The 24,208-nt window shown below is 46.0% G+C and overlaps 10 protein-coding genes across 10 annotated transcripts; 3 read left to right on the top strand and 7 right to left on the bottom strand.

Moving 5' to 3' along the window:
* Window positions 1–184: 184 nt before the first annotated feature.
* Window positions 185–829, bottom strand: GL218_08024 (putative ribonuclease p subunit pop7 protein; the record flags this gene model as incomplete). Its single annotated transcript, XM_033584813.1, has 2 exons — window positions 185–678; window positions 745–829. The coding sequence occupies 2 exons, from the start codon at window positions 827–829 to the stop codon at window positions 185–187; spliced, it is 579 nt and encodes a 192-aa protein (XP_033441063.1).
* Window positions 830–1,344: 515 nt separating this feature from the next.
* On the top strand, window positions 1,345–2,599 carry GL218_08023 (uncharacterized protein; the record flags this gene model as incomplete). Its single annotated transcript, XM_033584812.1, has 2 exons — window positions 1,345–1,410; window positions 1,592–2,599. The coding sequence occupies 2 exons, from the start codon at window positions 1,345–1,347 to the stop codon at window positions 2,597–2,599; spliced, it is 1,074 nt and encodes a 357-aa protein (XP_033441066.1).
* A 501-nt stretch (window positions 2,600–3,100) lies between these two features.
* On the bottom strand, window positions 3,101–4,240 carry GL218_08022 (Protein NipSnap like protein 1; the record flags this gene model as incomplete). Its single annotated transcript, XM_033584811.1, has 2 exons — window positions 3,101–3,585; window positions 3,658–4,240. 2 exons carry the CDS (start codon window positions 4,238–4,240, stop codon window positions 3,101–3,103), a joined length of 1,068 nt encoding a protein of 355 aa, XP_033441065.1.
* Window positions 4,241–6,418: 2,178 nt separating this feature from the next.
* GL218_08021 (Dihydrofolate reductase) lies at window positions 6,419–7,282 on the top strand (the record flags this gene model as incomplete). Its single annotated transcript, XM_033584810.1, has 1 exon — window positions 6,419–7,282. One exon carries the CDS (start codon window positions 6,419–6,421, stop codon window positions 7,280–7,282), a length of 864 nt encoding a protein of 287 aa, XP_033441083.1.
* A 308-nt stretch (window positions 7,283–7,590) lies between these two features.
* On the bottom strand, window positions 7,591–9,232 carry GL218_08020 (26S proteasome non-ATPase regulatory subunit 12; the record flags this gene model as incomplete). Its single annotated transcript, XM_033584809.1, has 4 exons — window positions 7,591–8,208; window positions 8,258–8,977; window positions 9,036–9,092; window positions 9,149–9,232. 4 exons carry the CDS (start codon window positions 9,230–9,232, stop codon window positions 7,591–7,593), a joined length of 1,479 nt encoding a protein of 492 aa, XP_033441067.1.
* A 4,129-nt stretch (window positions 9,233–13,361) lies between these two features.
* On the bottom strand, window positions 13,362–14,977 carry GL218_08019 (Pantothenate kinase; the record flags this gene model as incomplete). The annotated part of the gene is made up of 3 exons (XM_033584808.1): window positions 13,362–14,257; window positions 14,320–14,602; window positions 14,675–14,977. 3 exons carry the CDS (start codon window positions 14,975–14,977, stop codon window positions 13,362–13,364), a joined length of 1,482 nt encoding a protein of 493 aa, XP_033440950.1.
* Window positions 14,978–15,861: 884 nt separating this feature from the next.
* On the bottom strand, window positions 15,862–17,265 carry GL218_08018 (uncharacterized protein; the record flags this gene model as incomplete). The annotated part of the gene is made up of 3 exons (XM_033584807.1): window positions 15,862–16,610; window positions 16,669–17,071; window positions 17,131–17,265. 3 exons carry the CDS (start codon window positions 17,263–17,265, stop codon window positions 15,862–15,864), a joined length of 1,287 nt encoding a protein of 428 aa, XP_033440951.1.
* A 1,586-nt stretch (window positions 17,266–18,851) lies between these two features.
* Window positions 18,852–19,535, bottom strand: GL218_08017 (uncharacterized protein; the record flags this gene model as incomplete). The annotated part of the gene is made up of 3 exons (XM_033584806.1): window positions 18,852–18,946; window positions 19,049–19,326; window positions 19,438–19,535. 3 exons carry the CDS (start codon window positions 19,533–19,535, stop codon window positions 18,852–18,854), a joined length of 471 nt encoding a protein of 156 aa, XP_033440956.1.
* Window positions 19,536–21,812: 2,277 nt separating this feature from the next.
* GL218_08016 (putative peroxiredoxin pmp20) lies at window positions 21,813–22,537 on the top strand (the record flags this gene model as incomplete). The annotated part of the gene is made up of 3 exons (XM_033584805.1): window positions 21,813–21,936; window positions 22,014–22,213; window positions 22,364–22,537. The coding sequence occupies 3 exons, from the start codon at window positions 21,813–21,815 to the stop codon at window positions 22,535–22,537; spliced, it is 498 nt and encodes a 165-aa protein (XP_033441024.1).
* Window positions 22,538–23,384: 847 nt separating this feature from the next.
* On the bottom strand, window positions 23,385–24,193 carry GL218_08015 (60S ribosomal protein L24; the record flags this gene model as incomplete). The annotated part of the gene is made up of 3 exons (XM_033584804.1): window positions 23,385–23,672; window positions 23,805–23,948; window positions 24,143–24,193. 3 exons carry the CDS (start codon window positions 24,191–24,193, stop codon window positions 23,385–23,387), a joined length of 483 nt encoding a protein of 160 aa, XP_033440957.1.
* Between the last annotated feature and the right edge of the window lie 15 nt (window positions 24,194–24,208).

The following is a 24,208-nucleotide window of genomic DNA, read 5'->3' as shown; positions in this document are numbered from 1 at the left end:
TCTCCTGACTGTATCGTCCATTTATAATAATCAGAACTGGCATCGATGAATAGTTGTTGCCGGCGCGCCCATAACGCCAAGGGTGTAACGATACCGTAGGAAAAGTGCTGGTCGGGTGGGCCATACTCCTGAATGGCCCAATTCTGGTAAATAGCATCATCCTTCCTCGCGAGAAATCCTGTCATCACCTCAACTTGATAAACGCCTCAAGAGAACTCATCATCCTAGTCCTCTCCTCTCCCTCACCCCCCCACTCTTCCTCCCCCTCCAACACAACATCATCCACAGTGCCCACGCTCCCAGTCTTTAACTGCACGATACAATCCTGCTGTTTCTGGAAGAACATCGCGACCTTGACGACCTTCTGGATAGCGCGCCCCGTACCCAGCACCACGACTTCGCCCGCATCTTCGAGCCCGATTCCGCTGCCGCTATTTTTCGAGGCAGATTGTCGCTGGATGGCACGGATGCGCTCGTCTAGGGATGCGTTCTTATTACTGGCGAGTTTGTTGGTAAAGGCTTTGTTGGATGCTGATGCTTCGCGTATATTCTTGTCGAGTTGTTTGCGCACGCGCGCTGTTACGGAGCGGAAGGGCGTTTTAGGAGTTATGTAGATGCGTCGCGAGGCGCGTGTAGAAGGTATGCGCGTGGGAATGGGACGTCTTCGGACGGTAGCCCCTGAGTTAGTATTAGCAATTAGTATAGTGAAGAGAGTATTGATGTAACTGAGGCTTTCGATCTAACCTTTTGGTACAGGTGGTAGCTTTGCTAGCTTTGTGGGTTGTTCAGGCACCTGCGAAACGATCTCAGATGGCTGTTCGGAGGCCATTTTTATAATGATTCGGGAAGTATCAAGTTCCTTTTATTTATTTATTATTTTTTTAGTATTATTTCTTCCTCACTTTATCCCTATAAAAGAACATAGAGCTGGTAACCTAGTCACATTCGAAAATACCGTCGCGTTGACAATCAAGAAGCAATCGATTTGAAGATATAATTGATAGTATCTGATATTCAATTATCCATAAGCTACAAAGTATAAAAATGACGTTAGAGCCTGCAACCAGGAACATGATAAGATATGTGCATGTAGACCCACATCGTTATATTTAGCTCACCCACCCATCGTCCAATCCAACATTATGCAAGTCAAGCATCATCAGTCAAAAGCTCCCCACTTACACCACTGCACTTACACGCACTAACAAGGCTACAACTTAAACACTACATACTACCACATACTACATTCGCTCAGCTCCATCATCATAGCTCTAAAGCGTACACCTCAGTATACCATCAGATGGCCCGTTGAAATGCGGTTGCCTATGCCGTCCCGCGTCCACAATGTCCGTTGAGATCTGGCCTCCCATCTCGCCGGCAGAGCTTAAAATTCAGGAAGATGCCACTCAGGTACGATTCCATCACCCCCCCAGATTCATTACCTTGCTTCCAATCATATCCCTCTTATTAGACCCCAAATCCCAAATTTCCTATATAAAATACTATGCTCCTCACCGAAGATGACTTCGTTCTCGTCCCCCCATACCACTCTCTTACAACTATATACTCACCACAGCGGCAACCTAAACAGGCTCGCGAGCTAACTTGGCTCCTAACCTCCCTGCGTACGACCCTCGAGAAAATCAAGCGTGGTCTCGAAGACTGCTGCGCGCTGCTAGCTCCCGCCGACTCAGCTGGTAGCACGCTCGCGCTAACAACGCCACGCAACGAGACCGTCAAGGGGCACACGACACGTGTAGGTGCGCGCCTGGTGCGCGGCTTGGTCCATCTTAGGCTACGAACTCTCCCACCACAGACTCTATCCCTCGACCCCTCACGTCCCGTCCGTGTCCCCGCTCTAATCCGTCTCGACGCTCTTCTCTCGCTCTCGCTTGAATTATGCCTCGCCCTAGAAGAACACCAGAATCAAACTACACCCCCGCCCTCCGCGCCGTACCTCGCCTCCCAATTACGGCTGTTAGCACTACATATTGCGGAAGCAGCAGCGCTAGTCAAAGGGCCGTCTCAACCGCCTGCGCGCCCATCTACTAGTGCTTCTACGGCGAGCTATGAAGGGCCCGGACGCCAGCACCCGCCGGGGCAGAAAGTTCCTCTAGATACCGCTTGGACGACAAATTCGGTGTCACTAGGCCATTTCACGCCCCCGCTTAGTCGTAACCTATCTCTCTACGTAACGATTCAAGATGCCTGTCTAGTCATCTATTTGCGCGCCCTAGAACCCGCTGACGCACCCGTAAATTTCGGAACGAAACTCGCACTCGCTATTGGTACGACACGGCGTATCGAGCACGATGAAGCCGACCGCGTGTTCTCATATCGATGTGACGACGAGTCGCGAATTGATGATAGCACGTCTGCCCCCGAGCATCATGGTATTCGTAATAGTAGTAATAACAGTGGTGAGGATAACGAAGGGAATAAGAAAGAAGTCGAGGTATATGTACGCGAGAAGGTGCGTGTTGAGAGCGCGGACCCTAGCCTCCTTTCGCTATCCGCGAAGTTGAGCGCTTTAGGTAATACGTTAGGGTTGGCGCGGCGGAATTTGGCTGCCGTTATGGAACAAGATTTGGAAGAATAAAGCGACACAAGGAATTACAGCATCGCAGAATCGTCTCCTGCTAATAGACTAGTACGACAGAGCGATATGCATTATGGGAATAGAGGCTGGAGTCTCCCGAAATAAAAATGAAGAACAGCGGCAGCGGCATTGATTAATAAGGTAATAAGTTTAAAGCTACAAGACAATCAAATCACGATAAACATTTAGAACCTTTTTCTCGAGTTCGACTTCAGCTATGATTTTGCCTCTAATAAGAAAACTCGAATTACTTCGTATTGGTATCAGTGAAATATGGCCATAGTCTTCGGGGCGTAATTTTCAGCTTCTCCCAGCTCTCATCATGAGTATCCCGATCTCGGCAGTAAAAGTACAATCACTTTCGTAGGTGCCCTCGCGCCAACATGGCGGATCGACTACATAAAGAAACAATGGCCTCCAAACTCCAATTCTCCATATCAGATGCTTAATTCGGGTTAAAAATCGGCTGATATTAACGCAGTCGTCCCTTATCTGCAGGAATTACGCCACGGGTGACCATGGCAGCGGGACAAGAATCCTCGACTTCATAGACTGGATTAGAGGAACAGTCTTGTGGACCGTCTCGGCCCAGCCTTCTTGCTTCCAGCTCTCCTCTCGTCGAACTTTACGTTCCTCGAGGTTTGCAAACTGCCAAAGATGGTGGACTGTGTTTAGATCACCGATCTGTACGAACCAAGCACCCACACCTTCCATAACTTGTCTTCGCGCCTTTAAGCCTCGTCGCCAGTGGGTTTCCCACTCTAGCAAGTTTCCAGGGTGAAGAGTGTACGAACGTAACTCGAATAAACCGCCCAATTGGCGTGGTGCAGTGGTCGGCCAGAACGAGAATTCCTGCATAATCGACGTATTCTTAGACTTGATAAGCGTCTTGAGCTTTTTGTCGAATTCGGCGAAGTCGGGGTGGCGGGAGATGGAGTTTAGAGACTGGTGGTATCCTTGGTAACGCTGGTATTCCCAGATGTGGACTTAACATTTATGTCATTAGCATATTGTCATATTATACCTAATTTTAAATTGAGGCCCGAGCCGTAACTTACCGAATGTATCACAATCTCCCACCTCGGTTCGCCAGCTTCCAACGAGATGAACCTTATTATCCTCCAAGGAAGCCATGCGCGGATACCATTGGCCGACCAGCTGAACATACTCATCCACCTTGTCCGGCTGCACCTCGTGGAACACGATCGAGTGAACGTACTTGCCACGAGCCAAAACCGCGGAGAAGCTGGCTTCGAGTTGAGCATCCAATTCGCGTCCCTCTTTTGTTCCGTAGATAACCCTGGATAGAAGATTATCAGGTCGCTCGGGTTCCTTAGTTGACACCTCCGCTCGCTTTCCTGTATGGGTGCTTAATGAGCCCAAGCCCTGGGTTTCTCGGGCAGCAGACGAAGAATCATTAGTAGAAGAAGAATTTTTAGTGAACCTACTTGCTTCGCGCTCCTGATGTGCTTTGACCAACTGCTCACGGAACTCCTTCTGCTTCGAGTTGAACGAGTCGACACCCTCGGGTGTAATGTCGGCCAGTGTCGGCGTACGCTGGCTAGCAGCGGTGGAGCTGAACGCTCGAAGCGAACGCGGAGCTCCTACCGTTGCTACTCGCACGAGACGTCGGGAAAACATGGTGGTTGTTGGTTGCTTGACTTTGAGATATTTCTATGAAGGTGTGTAAAAAGAACAAAACAAGAACGGGTTGAGGTAAGGTGAGGGGAATTTGGTTAGAGCAGGATTCGAGAATGAAGGGTCTGGGAAACTTGGTAGCAGCGTCAAATTTGACGCAACTTGATAAGAAAATGAGTGAAGGTGCTGAGGAATGATTATGTCGGGATTGGTTGGTGATAGGTATGATCAAGCTTGTAAGTGTGGGAATGAAATGGGTGTATCTATGTATGAAAACCCCTGTACGGATATAGTGGTTTTTCGCGGGGAAGTCCAGATGAATTTAGTCCTCTAGGTAACAGGCAGTTATGGAGGTTCCGCGGAGCAGTTTGAATATCGAAATGGCAAAGCACAACTGGTCGGAGAGAAGAAGCAAGGTCGATGATGGAGGGTAGCAAGCGGTAGGTAGGAAGTAGCGTTTACGATTAATTGGTTTAGGTACTTTACTCCCCCGCATTTGAATTTGGGGGGGAAGCTTTAAAGGTTGTAAGTTAATTCCAGAGCGACTTCCCCAGCTTTTTGATGCTTGCTGCTTAACAAATATGGAGATGATCTACAGTTGTGTAACACTGTGCAATGATGTCACTGAATATATCGGTAAAATCATTGACCGTGACCGACGATTATTCTCGCTAACCTCCATTAGGTATAGCCAGATCATGAGGAGTACAAAATATAAGTACCCGATGCCTGAGGCACTAAGATTACATAACACAACTCGATAAGGCAACAATTAATCGACAAGTTTCGGCTTAGCGGCAGAAGAAAACCACTCGCTTTACAACCTCAACCTTAATCATCTCCAATCTCGACGCCATCTACCACTCAAATTCTCCGAATACATATTCAAGATGTCTTGGCTCGGTGTTACCCCTCTCAAGAAGTTCCCGGCGCCAGTTCGTACGTCAATTGACTCCTCAGCCCAGATACGGATTGCATAATTCGCGACAGCTACTAACATATCGATAGTCCGGCCTTATGCTCCCTTCTTCGCCGCTGGTATGATACCTAAATCATGATTTATATTATTCTAAAATTAGCATATGCGAATGAGTACCTAACAGACGAATAGGCCTGATCATCGCTTACGGTGTCAACTCGGCGCAAAATGCCATGATGAAGTGTATGTGCTGATTATAGCCCCCAGAGGACAGGACAAAAGAGCAGAAATAATTGACAATTCTTAAATAGCCGACGAGTGGAAGAACGACCCCCGCAACCCGAACGCGAAGTCTGGTGGACATTAGAATGGAGATAACAAATTTGGAGAACGCGACCAACTATCCCGAGCGAGAAGCATTATAGACGGTCGAGTCTTTCCTATAGACGAGTAGGGACTGTATCATAGATCATGGGTTCGCGTTGAATCGAGAGCTATATCTAGTAACCTATCCATTCGTGCCGCGGTCAAATGACAACCTTAGACTTGGGATTTGTACGATCTGTGCCTATCACATTTTCTAGCATAGCTGTTATCCTAATAGCTTAACTAAATTCACCAGTATGAAATATATCGCCAACTTCAAACTTAGAGGTACAAGTTTACCGTAATACCTATGCAAGTTTACTTGTCGAACATCACATTCTATCTAGCTCCTCGAGATGACCAGTCTTTCGGTGCAGTAATATTGTTTAACAAAGAGAAATAGGCTTGGGATCTTAGATTTTCAAAAAGAGCTTTTATCATAGTTAATATTTAATATATAATTCCTGATATTAAGAAAAAGGAGCAAACATTGTCTATTCCATGGATAAGTTTGCTACACCAAACCAATTAAACAATAAATGTTTAGATAACTATTCGTCTTAATATGATACCTATTGGATGTATGACAAATACCAATATAGTATATACCAACCGTGTTAGGTCAATTTTAGACCGTCTCTTATCACGATACTACTAAAAATATCCCGTATCCCGTATCTCACATGTTTGCTCAATTCGCCGACTGGCCCATTCACCGAATTCACCTCAAGACAACTTTACACATCTAAACCCACGAATAAGCAAAGGGTCTCCTTCATTTATATAACTCTATAACCACCACTTCCATGAAACTTTTCATCCCACCTCCACCTCATCCGCGCATAATTCACTTTACATTACCAACCTTCTCCCGTCACCAAACCCGATCTCTCACCATGTCAACACCGGCCGCACCCGGGAGCATACCAACCCAAACCAAGCCCTCAATCCCCAAAGGCAAAACCGAACTGAAAATACTCATGCTTCACGGCTTTACCCAATCTGGACCTCTTTTCTCCTCCAAAACCAAAGCCCTCTCTAAACTCCTCATCAAAGCCCTTTCCCCCGCACCCTATAACCTACACCCAACGCTCCTTTTCCCCACGGCCCCGCACCGCCTGCGTCCCTCCGATATCCCGGGGTACACTCCCCCGGAGCAAGAAGAAGACGAGGATGAATCTGACAATTGGGGCTGGTTCCGCAAAGACGAGGCGACGGGTGCGTATCGCGGGTTTGAGGGGGGAATGCGGAGTATTGCGGTTACGATTGCCGAAGCGGGTGGTATTGATGGCGTATGTGGGTTTAGCCAGGGAGGAGCAGTAGCTGCAATTGTGGCTGCAGCATTGGAACAACCGTATCGGGACCCGCCGTCTTCGTCCCATGCAGCATCCCCTTCAGACCCGGCCGCGCAACCTGAAGAGGCAGACTGGTCCTGGGTGAGCGAGCTGCGCAGCGCAAACAATCACCAAGCGCTACGCTTCTCTGTCGTATACTCTGGTTTCTACGCCCCGATAGACTCGCTACGATGGCTATATGAGCCGCCTATCACGACGCCGACGCTACATTTCCTAGGTAGCTTGGATACGGTTGTCGAGGAGAGCCGGAGCAAGGGTCTTGTAGACCGGTGTAAGGATCCTACGGTTATTGTGCATCCAGGGGGTCACTACGTGCCTGTTGCCAAGGACTGGGCTATGGCTTTGGTAGGCTGGTTAAGGCAGCGATATGAGAACCCGGAGGCGGCGAGTAAACGATCACTATGAATAAGGTAGGTATGATTACGCCGTTGAGGTCTAAAATTTAGAGGCTATACATGAGAGATAGACCTGGGATTAGAGACTAGATATGAGGGCATCGCACGTACGACTACACATATAGTAGAATCAAGACATAGAAGGCCAACCTGTTCTTCACGGGCATTACGTACCTCCTAATCTAAATATTATACATTCGCATGCTTTTGATGCAAACCTATGCTGTGCTGTGCTGTGCTGTGCAGTTCCTCTCGAAACCAAGTTCCTCTTCCGGCCCCGGCAGAATTACTCCTTAAAACAGAGTCATAAGTCGTCTATCACGCCTTCTTCTTACCCTTCTTCTCCTTGCCTTCCTTCACTCCAGGCTGGATCCTCGCCATCATCTCTTCCTTGGTAATGAGATGATCTACACGTTCCAGTAAACCGAGCAGGCTCTTCATGTTGTGGCTCCACTCGTTAAGAACGTCATCGACATCTCTAGGCTTGGCGAAGCTGACTATACTTGCCGGCCGATCAATGCGGGCAAATACCGTTTTGGAGCACACCAGTTCGCTAATATACTTCTCCGTTTCATCCTCCGTCAGGTCAAGTAGCTGGGTCAGGCGCTTCATGCCGATGCGGGTGTAGTATTTCGCGATAACTCTAACATTGTGCTCGATAACACGTTTGCGCAGATCTTGCCATCGTTGGTGGGCTTTCTCGTCGCCCGACTGGTTTGGACTTTCGTCGAAGATATCGGTCCCGCAGAGATGAGGACCGTACTGCTTCGAAACCTCTGGCCATCGCATGAGCTCGTGTACTGTGAACAGCTTAAGAAGCGCAGCATCGACAGGGATTTGGGTGTTTCGAGTATCACGGAAGATACGTTGGAGAAGATCATGTTGTTCGTTGTCATGGGGAGCGAGTATGACGAAGTAGATGATACGTTGTAAGACCTAATTAGCATTAGCAAAGGCTACCTTGATACACATAGAATCGACGTACGGGTTGTAGCTTTGAGGGGTCCTCTTCGACAGCCTCGGTATCCAACACTTGTCTATAATGCTTGCAGGCATCAAGATACTTATCGTCGTGCTTCGCAAGAGTGATCTGTTGTCCATAATAGGCCAGCTTCAAGTCGGTAGTGTCGTCCTCCTGCTCGGGTGGAACCTCCTCCCCACGCTTCAGCTTCTCTTCACGGGCCTCCTTCTCTTTCTCTACTTGCTCGGCTGTCTTTTTCGGCTTTCGAGATAGATATCTGGTGCTGATCTTGCGGCTGAGAATGCTAGCTTGCGTCCAGTCGCCGTTCTCGATACATAATGCGACTTGGGCAAGTATAAACTCCGTCTTCTCCCGTCTCTCCATCGAACCAAAGGTTTCCACCTGCAATTCGCAAAGGATATCCATGGCGGACTTAAGGTCTCCCTGCTCCTTCTTGATGTCCGAGAGGATTTTAGTCACGCGAGCGCGCTCAACCTCGACGAATATCTTGCCCTCGGTCACGGTGCGCAGGGTCTCAATTACTGATAGTTTAACATCTAGATTCGGGGTAGCGTCGAGGAAATCCATAACGGTCTGAACCATCTTGGTGATAGCTTGTTTAAGCTGGCCATGCTTCTTGGAGAGTACCAAAACCTGGTCGTTGAGCAAACTCCAGTTTCCGGCATTTTTACAGATCGTACATATCGCAATTAGAGTTCGGGATGTAGAGGCGAGATCGGAAGCCTAGAGAGTATTGTAATTAGTGGTGCTGAACGATTATAGATTAGAGAGAACAGCCCACCTGTCGGGTTTGCTTCTCGAAAATGGTAAGCTTCTCGATAGCTGCTTGAACGTCGTTCTATAACTATGAATTAGCAATCTGTATTCCAGTATTTTTAACCCGGATATGTGCACCTTGGCAAGCTTCTCTGCTTCGCCGATTTGTACGTCAGCTTCCTTACTGAAGTCCTTCTCGGGCTTCAGAGCTGCGTCCGCCATGATTTATGAACTTTCTTGCTAATGTATAATCTAATCGGAGGAAAGTGCAGTAATTTCGGAGTAATGTGTGAGGGTGGACTTCTGGAGAGTTATGTTTGATGTGTTAAATAGTTCGTGTTGGAATTGGAATATTTAAGACGATAATGATGGAGGGAAGCTTAAGGCGGCTGCGAGGCGACGAAAGCTCGCGCTGCCTTGCACCTTGAATTGAATTGGTCCAAGCGTTGAGCTTGGTCAGCCTGATAACAAAAGTCACATGTAGATAATATGGTATAAATCTCACTACAATATTTTAGGTACATATTCATTTATCCATCACAACTACATACATTCAATATGATATGTAAAGGGGCATGAAACTATTAACAACTGATCAACTAACTACTCATTAAACCTACCTAAATTCACAATATATTATCGCCTTGAGCTAGTCTTATTTTTGCAAGCATTACTTCGACCAAGTAAAACTAAATATAAGATATCTAGGTTGACTCATCCGTTTCATATGATAGCTACAGCATTCGCAGTGCTTGATATTCCTCCTATAAGTCCGTATTAGTTAACAACTCCATTCTTATCCATGCCCAGACTACATACCTTCCACGTGGTTTGGAGCACTTGAGAGGAAGAATGTCCATTGTTTCCTCTCAACACATTTCTCTGCAAGTTTCTCAAGGTCCCAAAGCTCACCGATGGGAACCCCCCAAAGTGCCAATAGCTTCTCGTGAAGATAGTAATCTATCATAAGGTAAACTTCATCAGCAATCCTCTCTTTTCCCATGACCTTTTCAGGCGAGAATATAAAAATACCTTTCTCTGACGGCCACGCTTCAAAGGCGGGATGGTCTCCAGCTACAGCTGAGAAGTAGGAGTCATGCAATAAGTCGAGAATCTCCTCACTCTGATCTACACCTATATAGCGTTGTTCATCATGAGGCCCGAATTTATTCTTCCCAAGGTGGCGAGGAGCCCTCTCCTCGTATGTAAGCGAATTTGCGTTCTTCAGAAATCCAGATCTGACAACTAATATGTCACCAATCTGAATGTCGCCTCCCTGTGCGGCAGGTCTCAGATCAATTCCTTGCGACTCTGCTACGTTGACAAGGTCGCTGTGAGTAATTTTGAAGTTATCGTAATATACCGGCTTGATATTTCTGGCTTCGGCCCAGCGGCCATAGTCCAGAAGTAGACCTCTGCCCGCAATGCCATGTTTCGCCCACGCTTGCATGCCGCATTTTGTCGAAGCATTTTCACCTTGAATATCCTTGGCGGTTGTCTGGATGACATAATTCAGACTATGTGACATACGTAGCGGTTGTGATGGATATACTTACCCCATTATAGAAATACCCTGAAGGGATATGGGAGAACTGTGCTGGATTAATCATCGTACTAATAAAACCCGCCAGATACTTGGTTGAAACTTACATGACGAAACCCATCCCATTGAGAAGTACTTTGAGGGTTCATATCATAAAAGTCATCAAATCCGACATTTCCCAAAGCATGGATAGAGTGTTTAAATACCTGCCGTCCATAACAAGGTGGTGCGACCTGGTCGAATGGAAGACTATATGTACCTACTAATCAGTAAACAAGTATCTCTATACCTTAGACTAATCATTGCCTAAATTATATACCAGACTCTTTACTGACCCAAGAGGGATAACCTCTCCAGAAGAGATAGTTCCCAGTGCTTTCTTCACCCTTTCCGGCGTTTGCAAGTTTAATCGACCTAGCTTCAGACGACGTCAGCCAGATAGCTATTTTATGATCCATTAGCTTAGAATAGGAGCCAACGAACTTCATCGTCGCTTCCCCATATCCATGCCGCATCTTCAGGCTGACCGGATTTTGGCCGCAAGTCTTTTCTCAATGGAAGATCCATGTCAATTAATCGTAGCGCGGTGTTTAATAAGAGCTGTATGAAATATAAATAGCGAGGAGGATAATTGTTAATAACGAAATTTAAAGTTTAAATTAGACGATGGGGAAATACAAGGTAGTAGATATATCAAAGTAATACAAAAACTATCATGTCATGTTTACATATCGGCCTATCATCTTTCATGTTGAAGCTTCCCCTCATGGAAAAGACACAGATTTGGAATGGATTTCTGTGCACCGGTGACGTTATACGTTGCAACATACGTGTGATTTATAATCCAGTACATGTTGTGGAGGTTGAATCCTTCGTCTTCCAATACCCGAACTTATGAGTGATATTGTCATAAACCCCCTCTTTTGAAATAGGAAGTTCGTCTATGCGTAGCCTTTTAACGCTTTTTATTAGATATATTTTACTAAGTTCCCACTCCCATCTTTTTTATTTTTTATTTTTTATTTTTTTCATTTTCTCTTTTCCGAAATACGTATCTTTTTGTTTCCGAGGCTTCTTTTTGGATGCCCAGTCGTAGGTGAGAATGCTAAAGGTAAAAGTATCGAGGATAAGGGTGCCGAGTCCTTCTCTTAGGCGCTGAGCTGTAGGTGAGGGTGTTAAATGTGCTAAGGGTAAGTGTTTCGAGTCTTATATGCCAAGTCTTGGGGTTGCCTCCTGTTTATATTTATTTAGCCCAACAGTTGTCAAGGAGCGTGTTAACAGTTTCTAATGCTCTTCTTTACTGCGTGGCGATATTGGCTAGATATGGGCATTTAGAATAGCATTTAGACAAGATAGCACATCAGAGCGAAAGCTCAATGGCAGTAGCTGGAATGTAAGATATCGGAATTGCCTACAAGCTTAGCAAAGCTGCTATATGTGCGAAAAGGAATGTTACCATTACGATATATAAGGTATTATACTGAGTCTATACTTTCGAAGCTACTTACAAAGGTATTAAGCTATTTATAAAGGTATCGAGGCAATATCTAGACTAGGAGTAGCATTTGGTGTACGGATGTACATTCATCTCTTAAATCTATCTGCTGGTTACAATCCATCCTCTGTGCTCTGTCGAACCGTGCTAATATCTCCTGTGCTTATGAATGATTTGCCCATGTATCATGCACTTCCAACTCATCCTACTATCTTCCTAACCGCTCTGGCATTTGGGGGCTCAATGGTGGGCAGGGCGGACACCATCGCAGAGACCTCTTTTACCCAAGTGGCCTCGTTGGTTGCAGTCGGAGCACGTGACGGAGGCGTTATGTAGGTAGTCAGCTTTAAGATGAGGCTCTCCGTAGCGACTCATTGAGGAGGACTATCTTACCTTGGACACCGCGAGTGTGCGCGACTACGTTACGATGAGAACCACCGGTAAATCCAGGCCGGTCGGAGCGCGTGTAGTCTAAGATGACGAGATTTGCCTGTCCGCCTTGGAAACCATTCAGGGTGCTGACCTTGACTCGCTCGGCCAACCGTCTACTGCGCGCATCATTCCGGGAAACAACTTGAAGTGATCTTTCAGAGATAGAGAACCGTCGAAGGATATTTCAAGAGTAGGAAGCCAATTGTAAATACTCAAGACCAGGTCATTAATGCCGAGGGTCCCTGCCGGGATGGAACAAGGATGCTGCACTTCTCCGTGGGCCTGAATCTCCTGCCTAAGGGTCTCGGTGAATGGGTTCACGGTTACCATGCAAAACTTGGCCTCGTCATCCTGCAATTTGTTCCGAATATAGGAAACTGCAGGCCGAAGTTCAAACGTCTCCTCTCTCTCCGTCGCAGCACTCGCTCCGGCCAGGTGCTGTTGGCGAGGGTGCTGAGGGTGCCGAGCCGTAGGTAATGGTGTTAAGGGTATTGAGGATATTTGGTGCTTAATATGTCCAATTGAATGATAGTTTGGGGTATAACGATAGGTAATAAATTGTTCAGTAGTCTAATTGATTCCTGCGCGGACATGTTTCTACGGCCACCGCGAATGTGTATCCTAATAGTAACTTGTTACATGAAAAGAAAACATTGCTCCATACTATGACACGATACCCCTCAACATAGGAGGTACCTAATGTAAAGAATACAAGTGTATGCAATGGGTTGGCGGCTCGCGGTGATGCTGATATCCTCTAGTGCTGCCTATGTCCCAACTCAGGGACTCTAGCGTAAATCGCTCGGCTCTCCTTTTACTCTTTCACTGGCCATGATTAAAATTATCATCATAAACATTCCTCACAAACGGACGGTGCTTTATCATATAGCGTTCTCGTCCGCACGCTCTCTTATTCGTGCTTCTAGTCCCTCACCCTTTTCGAAACTTCCTCTCCGACCCCAGTTTCGGGGCTGGTGTTTGAGAAATGCGCCTACGGCACCTAGATATCCCTCATGTCGTAGGAAGTACGCTTGCTTCTGGCCTTTACTCCAAAATTTGATGGCGTAGCTCAGCGTATTCATAGTTTGCGGGTGGCCGCGGATGAAAGACCCGCCGAAGTATATGCGGGACAAGTCGTGTACTTGCGACTGCAGGTATGCGATCTGCCCGATGTTATTACTGATAGCGTATAACAAGGATCGCGAAATGTCAGCACTAGAGAAACGGGACAACGCTAATTCGCTTGCTCGAGAGGATGTAGGACGCTGTTGTTGTGTTTGCGAACAGCTTGTTGTTGAAGTATTTTGTTCCGAGTTCTTCTGCTGCTGTCGTCGGTTTTGGTCATCACCGTTTGAAAGACCACCCATATCCTCAGCCTCATTCTCTGCTTCTCGCTTCATACGGAAGACTTTACCGAACGAACTAGCGATTGTGGTGCTTTTCAACCCAATTTTACCATAATCGGTGCCGTAGATATCGCCAACTAGCATATCTACTTTGGCATTGTCACCATGCGCGGCCATATCTAGCATCTCATCGAAAGACTCGGCAGGTGTAAGAAGCGACAGAATTCCCCAAAGGGTACCCCCACCAAGGGATGTACCACCTACGCGCTCGTAGGCTCGTGGGCCGGAAACCTTAAGGATGCTGACGCCGGACCCTATATTTACGAGCATATAAGGGTAAATATTAACGTTGGGCGAGGCGAAGTGCATAGGATCTGTCTCGGAATACGTGAAGACCTCGCGTGGTATTTCGGTTATAAAGAAATCGAGACCTGTTGCAACGACGCAAATATTAGCTTCTGAGACTTTTAGGACCGGCGCATTCAGGACTAACCAATAATTAAACATTCCATTTCGTCTTCTCGTAGGACGTCAACACCAAGCCGTTGTCGGATTCTATCGTAGTACTTGTAAGCACCGCCTCCCGTCGCCATTACGCATAATTCACCAGGCTTAGAGCCATTGAGGGCGAGTTGCTTGTCTTGTAGATGTCGCATAAGCTCAATACAGTCGTCGATGCGATCCGTCTCGAAAGATTGGAAATTCAGTCGGCCGCCGGGATCAGTCGAATGCGCTTCGCGGGAGAAATAGACCAGCTTAGCTAGCGAACCACCGATCTAGATTAGGGAATTGCGCATTTAGCTCGGAGAACTCAATCGCAAACTCTAGGTCTTATAGAGAAAGCCTACATCAACAGCGATATGGCTGACGACAGCCGTATGATTAGGAAGGCGAATATCTTTTGTCTCATAATAACTACTACCACCAGACCCGGACAAATTGGCGGGAGTACCAGGCTGTTCAGGTGTATCAACGATGAATGCGCCTTTGACATTGATACGAACGGAGCCGGGATGTATTATGGTACTATCGATCTCAGCCGTACTCGTCATGGTGCGCGGTCTTTTAGCGGGCTGTTGCGCCGCGTCTATCTTCTCGTCGTTCTCGGCGTCTACAATGGCGGCATCGGCTTGGTAGGTGTCTCCAGACATATTTCTCGTTGTTCTGAGGCGGGGCTATGGAGCAGATGAGTGGGGAGAGGGGCAGAAATATAGATATAAGTGATAATCAAAGCTTCTGTTGGCTCAGAAGCCCATGAGTAGAAACAAATTAAGGAGGCATGAATTCAGGAATAAACTTGAAAGCTTGTTTCGATAGCTAGAAGCTAGAAGCTAGAATGAATATTTGATAATTAACAACAGGCTCAAGCGAAAACGATGAGGGCATTTGAATTAGCGGTTAGATTTATGCTTAGGATGACAAAATGTACCACGGAACGGAGAAAGGGAGTCAGAGCCAAGACAGCCTCAAAGAAGTACGAATTGGTTTGGTGGGACAGGATGAACATGGATTTGCATGGACAGATGGATCAGTAAAAGGGAAAAGACTAGGAAAAGACGATGTTCAACAAATGTGATTGACCAGTTCTACGTATGCTACCCCACAGTATGTCATGCTTATATCTTATCGATAGTAATGATAGCGTGGTTTGACCCTCCAAAAACCCTACGTGCGGCGCAGTAACCACCCTTTATAGTGTAACATGCCAACCTAGGTACCTAACGGATCCTACCGCTGCGTCTACCCGAATAGCCCGAGGTACTACTACAAACCCAAATATGAAACCGCAGCATACCGAAATAAACATACCCCTAAATACCCCTAACATAATAAGGTTATCTATCTATATACACACCCTTGACGGCATTAGGAGGTATACATATAGTTGTTTTTCCTAGGTAGGTATCCCGGGCGGGTACTCATGTTGATTAATATAACAATATCTAGACATGATACCTACCTACCTACCTACCTAGGTACTATCTAACAAGCATATCAACCCATGTATGTTCCTCTCACCAATCTCCTCGTCTCCTCAGAAGAACCTCCCAGCAGGCACATTCACAAACACAGCCGTCAGCACGCCAGCACCTAACAGAGCACCAAGCAGCGCCTGCACAAAAATGACGTCTTGTATGTGCCTAAGCGCCGGCTCCTGGATCCAGACCTCACGATCGAACACCTTCCGCAGCAGTCCGCGGCGCTCGTACCGCGCCACCCACGGCTCGTCTTTATAGCTATTACTAGAGCTAAACGAGTCAAAGTTCCGGTCTTCTCCCGCGTCTCTACTCCGATCGCATAGTTCAGACTCGTCGCACGATGCGGCGGAGTCGATGAGCTCCCACGGCCGCACGTGTCGGCGATGTAGCCCGTGTAGGATCACACACATCCCTTTCCATGACGTAATTAGCGCCGCGATGCCTAGGACCCAACCGATGGCGAAGAGCGCGCGCCAGCCTCGCGCTGCGGAACTCAGAGTGAGGATTATAGCGCCTGTTGTGGTGCAGAAGATCGTACCGACGCTTAGGCTTCGCGCGAAGGCTACTCGTGCTGGGTTGCCGTTAGAGATGGTCCAGCGGATGAAGTTCGGGTGCGCCTGGCGTCGGAGCGTGTCCTCTATGCTTTTAGCGATGGTCCGGAATGCTGACGGGTGCGTTGTGTATGCGAGGGCTTGGATGACACCCTTTTGTTCTCGGCTCGAGAGATTAAGTTGTCTCGGGGCGTCGTCTGAGATATAAATTGCGATTAAGCGATTGATCTCTGCTCTGAAGGGTTGGATAGTGACTAGGTAAGATATTAGTGGTGATACGCGTATTGGAATTGGTACCTAGACGCGACTTACATGGTTGTATAGCACCAGCAGCACTAAAAGCATCTCGGGATTGCAAACGGTAACTAGAGGCCTGGGAATCCGATAGAAAGGAAGGGGTTATACTCATACTAGGCGTAGAAGGGGGTGTCGAAAAGGGGTCACCATTTTCTATTATTACATCTATTACCCCCTTCTCCAAGTCAGTACCCTTTAACATATCGGCTTCTTTCGGCTCTCGTCTGACGTCCTTTTGGATCTTGGCCCTCGCCTCGCCCTCCATTGCTTGTGTCCATTCTGGGGAGAGATTCGTGTCTACAGTGTCGGCTTCGTCAAACCGCTTTATGTAATCGCGGTACCAAAGGTAGAATTGTAGGTTCTCTGCCGAATGCTCGATATAGAGTAGGTAATTCATAAAGTCATGAATAGTACATGGCTTTGTAGTGTGACTTTGTTAGTTTATAGGCTGTAGTGGTGTTGGTTTGAGGTGCTCACTGGACAAGTTCCACCACTCAAAATCCTGTCAAAGGTGAGGGCTTCAGGGATACTAGATGAAAAGACTAGCTGGCTCGATTTGAGTGAAGTATCACTACTTTCACTTTCTCGGTTGCTTGATAGGAATCGATTCATATCTATGACGGTAGGGCTAGTGGAATTCTTTTTGTAATTATTCTAAACAATTGAAATTATTCTCTGACCATTGCCATAAGCTTATAGAAGGTTTATGATATTGAAAACAATTCTTCAAGAAGTAGCCCCATTAGATTTTTTTATTCAAGACAAGAAAAATTACCGCAAGGTATGAGGATGTTAATTACCTAGGTATAATCTGAACAACGGGTGAACGGCCCATACAGATTAATAGTTTAGTGAAATAATTACATTAGCGTTAAAAATATTTTATTAAAAGTTGCTTCATCTTTAAGTCGACAACCAGTAATTAGCAATAGATAAATACATCTCCCCATGATTACAAGTTCAATGAAAGTTTCATTTGGATTCATGAGATTCTCATAGAGTTGGCTTTACACTATTGTGATATTGAAGTTGAGAGCATTATTTGAAATCATAAAGTATGAAGTATGAAGTAGAACGCCGACGCGTTTGAATCAAGTAAGCGCCAGCTTCACTCTTAAAGTATAAAGTATTTCTAGAATAACCACGCCAGCTGAAAGGTCGAGAAACCCCTGAGTTGGCCCTATCATCTCCACAATATGATCAGCGTTGCAAAATCTATGAGATCGCTACAGGGGTTGTGATGCCATGCATCGGGTCTTGATCTTGTGCTTTTTGGGTACCATAAGATTGCGATGGTCGATGTCATATGCTTATAGGTGGTTAGACCCCGTTAAATAGTCGAATAGTTTTAAATTGTATCGTCCAAATTCATGCACATTCTCTTAGGAACAGTTTCCATTACTTCTATGTATGTCGGCAGTTAAGTTAGTGCCTACATACCATACCCTTTCACGTCTCCTGTCGTACAATAGCCACTCAGATCCCAGGGGCCGGAAAGAGCCTAAGACATTTGTATCGTTCCTGGATCAATCAAGCCGCCAGAAACCCGGGTTTAGATCTCTACCCTAGTTCGAAACCATGTACAGTCAACTAGGATCATCAATGTTATTTGGTGGAGAAGTTACTAGGAGCAGTTAATAAGTATCGCATCACTTTATTTGTAACTATGGCAAGATACAAAACTTTTCGAAGACCTATTAGTTGTGGATAATAAGAACTATCTTGAAAATCTAAGATGTATTTACAACTAGTTATATCTTACCCTGATACCTGGTTTTTTAAGTAGCATCTTGACTACATAAATAACATTGAAGAACCTGGTGACCTGTAGTGGAAGCGATGTGGCTTGTATCTACCAAGTTAGTATTTTATGCACGCGCACGCATGTAGTAAGAAATATAATCTCGTGGCCTCGACGAGGAATAGAGGATGATTATTACTTCTTACCATCTAACCCCCTTTATACAGTTTGCTACTTCTTTCGAGCATCCATAACGTTGGTGATTATTCTAGCTTCGGAATTCCCGTGTAAACTCTAAGCATAGCCATTATATGAAGTGATGGTTTTTGCTATATTTCTAGTTCTTATGGGTAACATGTTGCTTACACCAAAGTCTCTAAAAATATATCCTTCGAGTCATACGGCAATAGTATACTTTCGAATCCACATCACTGCTCAACCAAGAAGTCTTCTCGAGTTACCAATGCTTCTCGGAGATAGGGACCGTATTCACATCTACACCATCCTTATACCATCTTTCTTCGTGGGCGATCTTAACATCATTACCACTCACTAGCAAGCAGCCGAGTTAGCAGACACATCTTTTCCGCGAACAAAAAAATAGCAGTGACCAAAAAGCTTTAGGGAATCGGATAAAAAGTACAGGTGACTTACTCTGACGCTTCCTCATAAGCCCATCATCAGCGAATGTCCAGTCCTCGAGCCCGTATGTCCGCCACCACTGGCCCTCTGCATCATACCATTCGTACCAAAACTGGACGGCGATCTTGTTGTTCGTGAAAGCGAAAAGCTCCTTGCGGAGTCGGTATCCCTGCTCGCGCTCCCACTTCTTCGTTAGGAAGGCCTCGATTTCGTCTCGGCCCTGTATGAAAGTGCCTCGGTTTCGCCAGATAGAGTCTGGCGTGTAGGCCAATTTTACTTTTGCCGGATCCCTTCGGGAGTGGCAGGTTAGCATTTCATCTTTTCTATGTCATATATTTTGTGATCGATCTCCCTGGTTGTCCTCGTCAAGTGAGAAAAGGAGGGAAATGGGATAAATGTACTTGGTATTCCAGGCGTCTTGAGCAGCCTTCACTTTGATCTGAGCTGTTTCGGCCGTGAAAGGCGGGTACGGGGGCTTTCCCTTGTTGTCGCTGGCCATGGTGTTATATTTACACTTATTTCTTTTATCTCTCCTAACTTATTTTTAATAAGTGGTTGTTATCGGATCGACTTAGAAGTATAAATATCCCTTTATTTCTACCTCTTTATATATATTTGTATTTTGCTCTCACCAAGCGCCATACTTAAGCTCCGTTGAATGAAGCAGGGAGTCAAAATTCAAGGCCGGAGATGACTACGTGCCGATGTCTACAGCGCCGGACCCCGCTCGGCAGCTTTCGGGATTCGAGAACGTCAGCATTTAGTATACGTCTAACTTCATTTAACCTAAATGATCTATTTCCGGAGTTCATGTCAACTTTTATGGAGAAATCATGGTATTAAAAGGCGCGTAGTTAGGTAATTTAGGACTCAGCGATTTACTTTTCCTCGGGGTTCGATTTAGGATATTGATTGTATACCTTGGGAGGTAATGTTATGGTAATCAATCAATGGTATAACCGGTCGATATGTCCCTCTTTTTCCGTTTCAATTCCCGCACGGCGAGGCCCGAAAATAAATAGTAAATTAAAAGGTGTCCCGAAAGGTACCGCACATCGGTGTTAGTGATGTCAAACATTCTCCTTGGATACTTGCTGTTTCTATCCAGGGATATTTACTTATACTAGGATTATCCCCGATGGAAATAGATATTTCAATTTCCAACAGGTCACGAATAACTCAAATACCATCCCTTGACTCAGAAGTTCTCGGATCGTCGTGATGCATGTGTATGCTTAATCCGGAGGCATTGTACTATGTAAGACTTGACTGGAATTTGGAATTCAGGGGCATAGGCAGATAGGGGTATAGGTAACATCGGAGGGTAACTCATTTGAAATACTGTTACTCTGTTAGCTAATGTTAGGCTTTAGCTGATATACACATGTCATTACGCGTTTCCAAGTTACATACTCTGATCGATCAAACACTAGTTTATACGTAACCAATTCCAAATTTATCAAACTTTTTCTTTCACATGCCCTCTTTAGCTTAGCAATCAAATAATTTATGTAAATCCGCTTGCTAGCCCCCACCCCATTTTGAACGCTTTGGTGGGCACTTTGTCGTGTCATATCATGTCTATCCTAAGATTCCGAAACATGTAGTCTGTAAACGGCCCTTTTCCCAAATGTTGAATAAAGAATTATATGGGCATTGTGTTATAGGTTGTTAATTTTATGCCGAGGATGACTATTGAGGAAGATGAAGAATTACTAAAGCGTATCGATAGGAGATGTAGCTAAGCTTCCAGTGGATAACAATGGACGGATCCGTATGGAACATAAAAATACCTATCTTAACTTAATGACGAAATGATGAAATGACGAAATATTAGTTAAAGCTCGCGAGCGGCACAGGCGGCCGCACCTGCGTTATGGGAACTAGGTAGTTACATAACCTGGCTACATATCTATGTGTACTAGGTCACACACTAAATATGTAGGTCACACATTCTTTATCTGATCTATTGCTTGTAATAGAATTCATAGACGAAGTATACAAACAGTAACAAAGCAAAACCCCTCTTACGGGCATCAAGGTTCCTTTTACCCCACCAACAACATCTAGACCCCACCATCATCATAATTGTCAATGGCGGCAAAGAGATGATGCCAGCGCGCTTATTATATTAATTTATATGTATTGTTGTTGCGACCGCGCGGTAATATGCCGTCTATAGTCGAGTATATATGAATATTGATGCAATGTAAGTATATGTATATGCCTTGGCATAATGCCGGCTTTGTACATGTACGATGCAAACTCTTACTCACATTGATGTACATATGCAAGTATTAATGCAAGATGTATTCATGCAAGTAGTTACATGTATCTTTTAACTTAGTTTACTTTCAGGTTACATACATAACATATGGGAAGGACCATACCTACGTACATGTACCTACTTAAGGTAGGCAGTAGTAATGGAAATACCCGTAGACTTTTAAAAGAGAAGCACGTAGTAAAACTGCAGGGTCGATGAGACGGGATCCTTGGTATCCGAACTCGCAACGCTATCTTAGACTTGGCTACCATCTTACTGTAACAATAAATCGCCTTGTCCCGATCCCAAGTCTAGAGCTGTTAAGAGCTATTTAGAGCTATAATAGGGTAGCCAACCACTTCCACACGACTTTTAAGTTCCCCTTTCATCTTCATCTTCATCTTCATCGTATATACATATACACACATATACACACATACGCACACATACACACTTATATACAGTAGAACAACCACCTCGAATATCAACCTCATATATAAATCAGCAACAATGACTACCCTCAAGGCCGGAGATAGCTTCCCAGAAGGCGTAACCTTCACCTACGTCCCTTACACCCCAGAGCTCGCCGGCGTAACAGCCTGCGGTATCCCCGTCAAGTACGACGCCAGCAAAGGTATAATCCCTTCTTCTAGAAACTCTCCTTTCTCCTTCTCTGCTTTATAGAAAGTATGTAACTAACACCCCTCGCAGAAGCCAAAGAAAAGAAACTCGTCATCGTTTCCGTCCCCGGCGCTTTCACACCCACCTGCCAAAATACTCATATCCAAGGCTACATTGAGAAGTTACCTCAACTCAAGGCCGCCGGCGTCGACCAGGTCCTAGTCATCTCCTACAACGACGCTTGGGTCCAAGCAGCCTGGGCCAAGGCCAACGGCATCAAGGACGAGATTGTAAGTTTGCATTCATTTATTCCTCTTTTCCAAAACAGGAATATTCCTGTCACAGCAAAAAACTTCATTGGACGCCACATGTATAAAATGGCTGCCGCGCTCCAATCATACCAAACTCAACAACCAAGTAACTAACACAAAAAACAACAGATCTTCGCTTCCGACGACGGCGCCCCCTTCAGCAACAGCATCGGCTGGACCCTCGGCGCCCGCACCGCCCGCTACGCTATCGTCGTCGACCACGGCAAGGTTGTCTACGCCGAGAAGGAGCCTGACAAGGGCGTCACCGTCTCCGGCGTCGACGCTGTCTTGGCTAAGCTATAAGAAAAAAGAACCTCCCTACCTTACCCATGATACCAACCAACACACACACTGAAACTGGATTTCGAGTTATAGAGTAGGAAGATAGGCAATGGGCGGAAACTAGAAAGGGGACGAGGGTCAAGTTTACCGAGACGTCCGCTGAGTAGGCGCGGTTTGATCCTACGTGAGAAGACATCTATCTAGCTAGCTGGGTAGGTGCTCTAGAATAAAGCCCCCTCCGAATTAGAAGTTAGTAGATAAACTACGTTTAATAGATTCTATTCTGCTCATTTAATGGCCTGTCCTATGTACCGCATTGTGCAAGTTTGCCGATAAAGCTCCGAATACTGTATATTCTTGGTATGAGTTATTCCATACGAGATTTTATAAATGTGCACTTGAGTACGTGAACTTGAATTCAGCAACCAAATATCTTATTTCACATGGCGAAAGGAGCCCACGAGATATACGAATTCAGACCGTAGAACGAGCTGGTATTATGAAGCTACCAGGTTTAGAATTCCCATGACCATGTTAACCATGAGAGATTCCATGCATTCCCCCCAACCGAATAGATATGTGTGTGCTACGTGAAGGTTTCTCTTTATTCGCAATCGAGGAAGAAAACTGTTTCCCACCGAAGACGCCGCCGGACGCAAGAGGGCTACTACAACAACAACACTAGAGATGCTATGCTGTATCATCATCATCACCCCTTTCTCTCTCTCTTTTTGTCCTTGCACCACCACTTTAAAAACCATTCACCCTAGGAACCCATCGCCAGAAGATTGACCTAACAACCTCCCGAACCAAAACCCCAACCAAGACCCGAACTTGACTTTCACAGACAGACAGGAGACTGACTGGCTTAGCGGGTGTTGGACTGGATCTTGGGCTGGGCGCCGCGGGCGCTCTGCTTGCCGACGATGCGCTGGGTCTGGCCCTTGGCGGCGGTGGTAGCCTTCTTGGCCTTGTCGGACTTCTTGGCGGCAGCGGCCTCCTGCTTCTTCTCCTTGGACTCCTTGATGGCCTGGGCGCGGGCGGCGGAGCGGGCTTCAGGTCGCATCGATCGCTTCTCCTTGATCACATCGAGGGAGGCGCCGACGATGGCTCGCTGGGCCTTGACGGTGCGGCGCGTGCGCTTCTTGGCGACTTCCTGTGGCGGGTGTTAGCGTACCGTCTCGATATTGGCCATAAAAATAAATGCATGTCTCTCTGTCTTCGGTGATGAAATATTTAAACTTCGTTATCACCATCATCAACCTGAGAGATGCGGGTGGGAGCGTACCTCAGAGATACCCTTGCGGTGTTGTCGTCGGAAGAGAACGGTCCATGAGATTCGGCGGGGGTTCTTTCGCTGTAAGAAGAGCGACTCGGACTTGCCGTTCTGGAATCGGAAGACCTTGCTGTCGCCTCGGACGTAGAGCTTACCCTGTTTAGATAGTCGCGTTAGTATTGATGTTGTACATCACGGTAAATAAAACTTCGTGATTGAATGCTGCTTCATCGCATTATCCTTCTCTTTATTCTTTTTCTTTTTGACCCTCCTCGGGAATTACAGCAATTGATACAATGTATTGGTATATTTGTCGGGAAATATGGAATCGAATTGGGGAGTATGCGTACCTTGCCAGGGTAGATCCTCTGACCGGAGAAGGTGTCGTCGTAAGTTCTCATGGTGGCGGTTATTGT

Source organism: Daldinia childiae (assembly GCF_008694065.1).
Source record: "Daldinia childiae strain JS-1345 chromosome Unknown Scaffold11, whole genome shotgun sequence".
Lineage (NCBI taxonomy): Eukaryota > Fungi > Ascomycota > Sordariomycetes > Xylariales > Hypoxylaceae > Daldinia > Daldinia childiae.
Note: the sequence above shows the minus strand (reverse complement) of the source record. Positions and strands in the feature narration are given on the sequence as shown.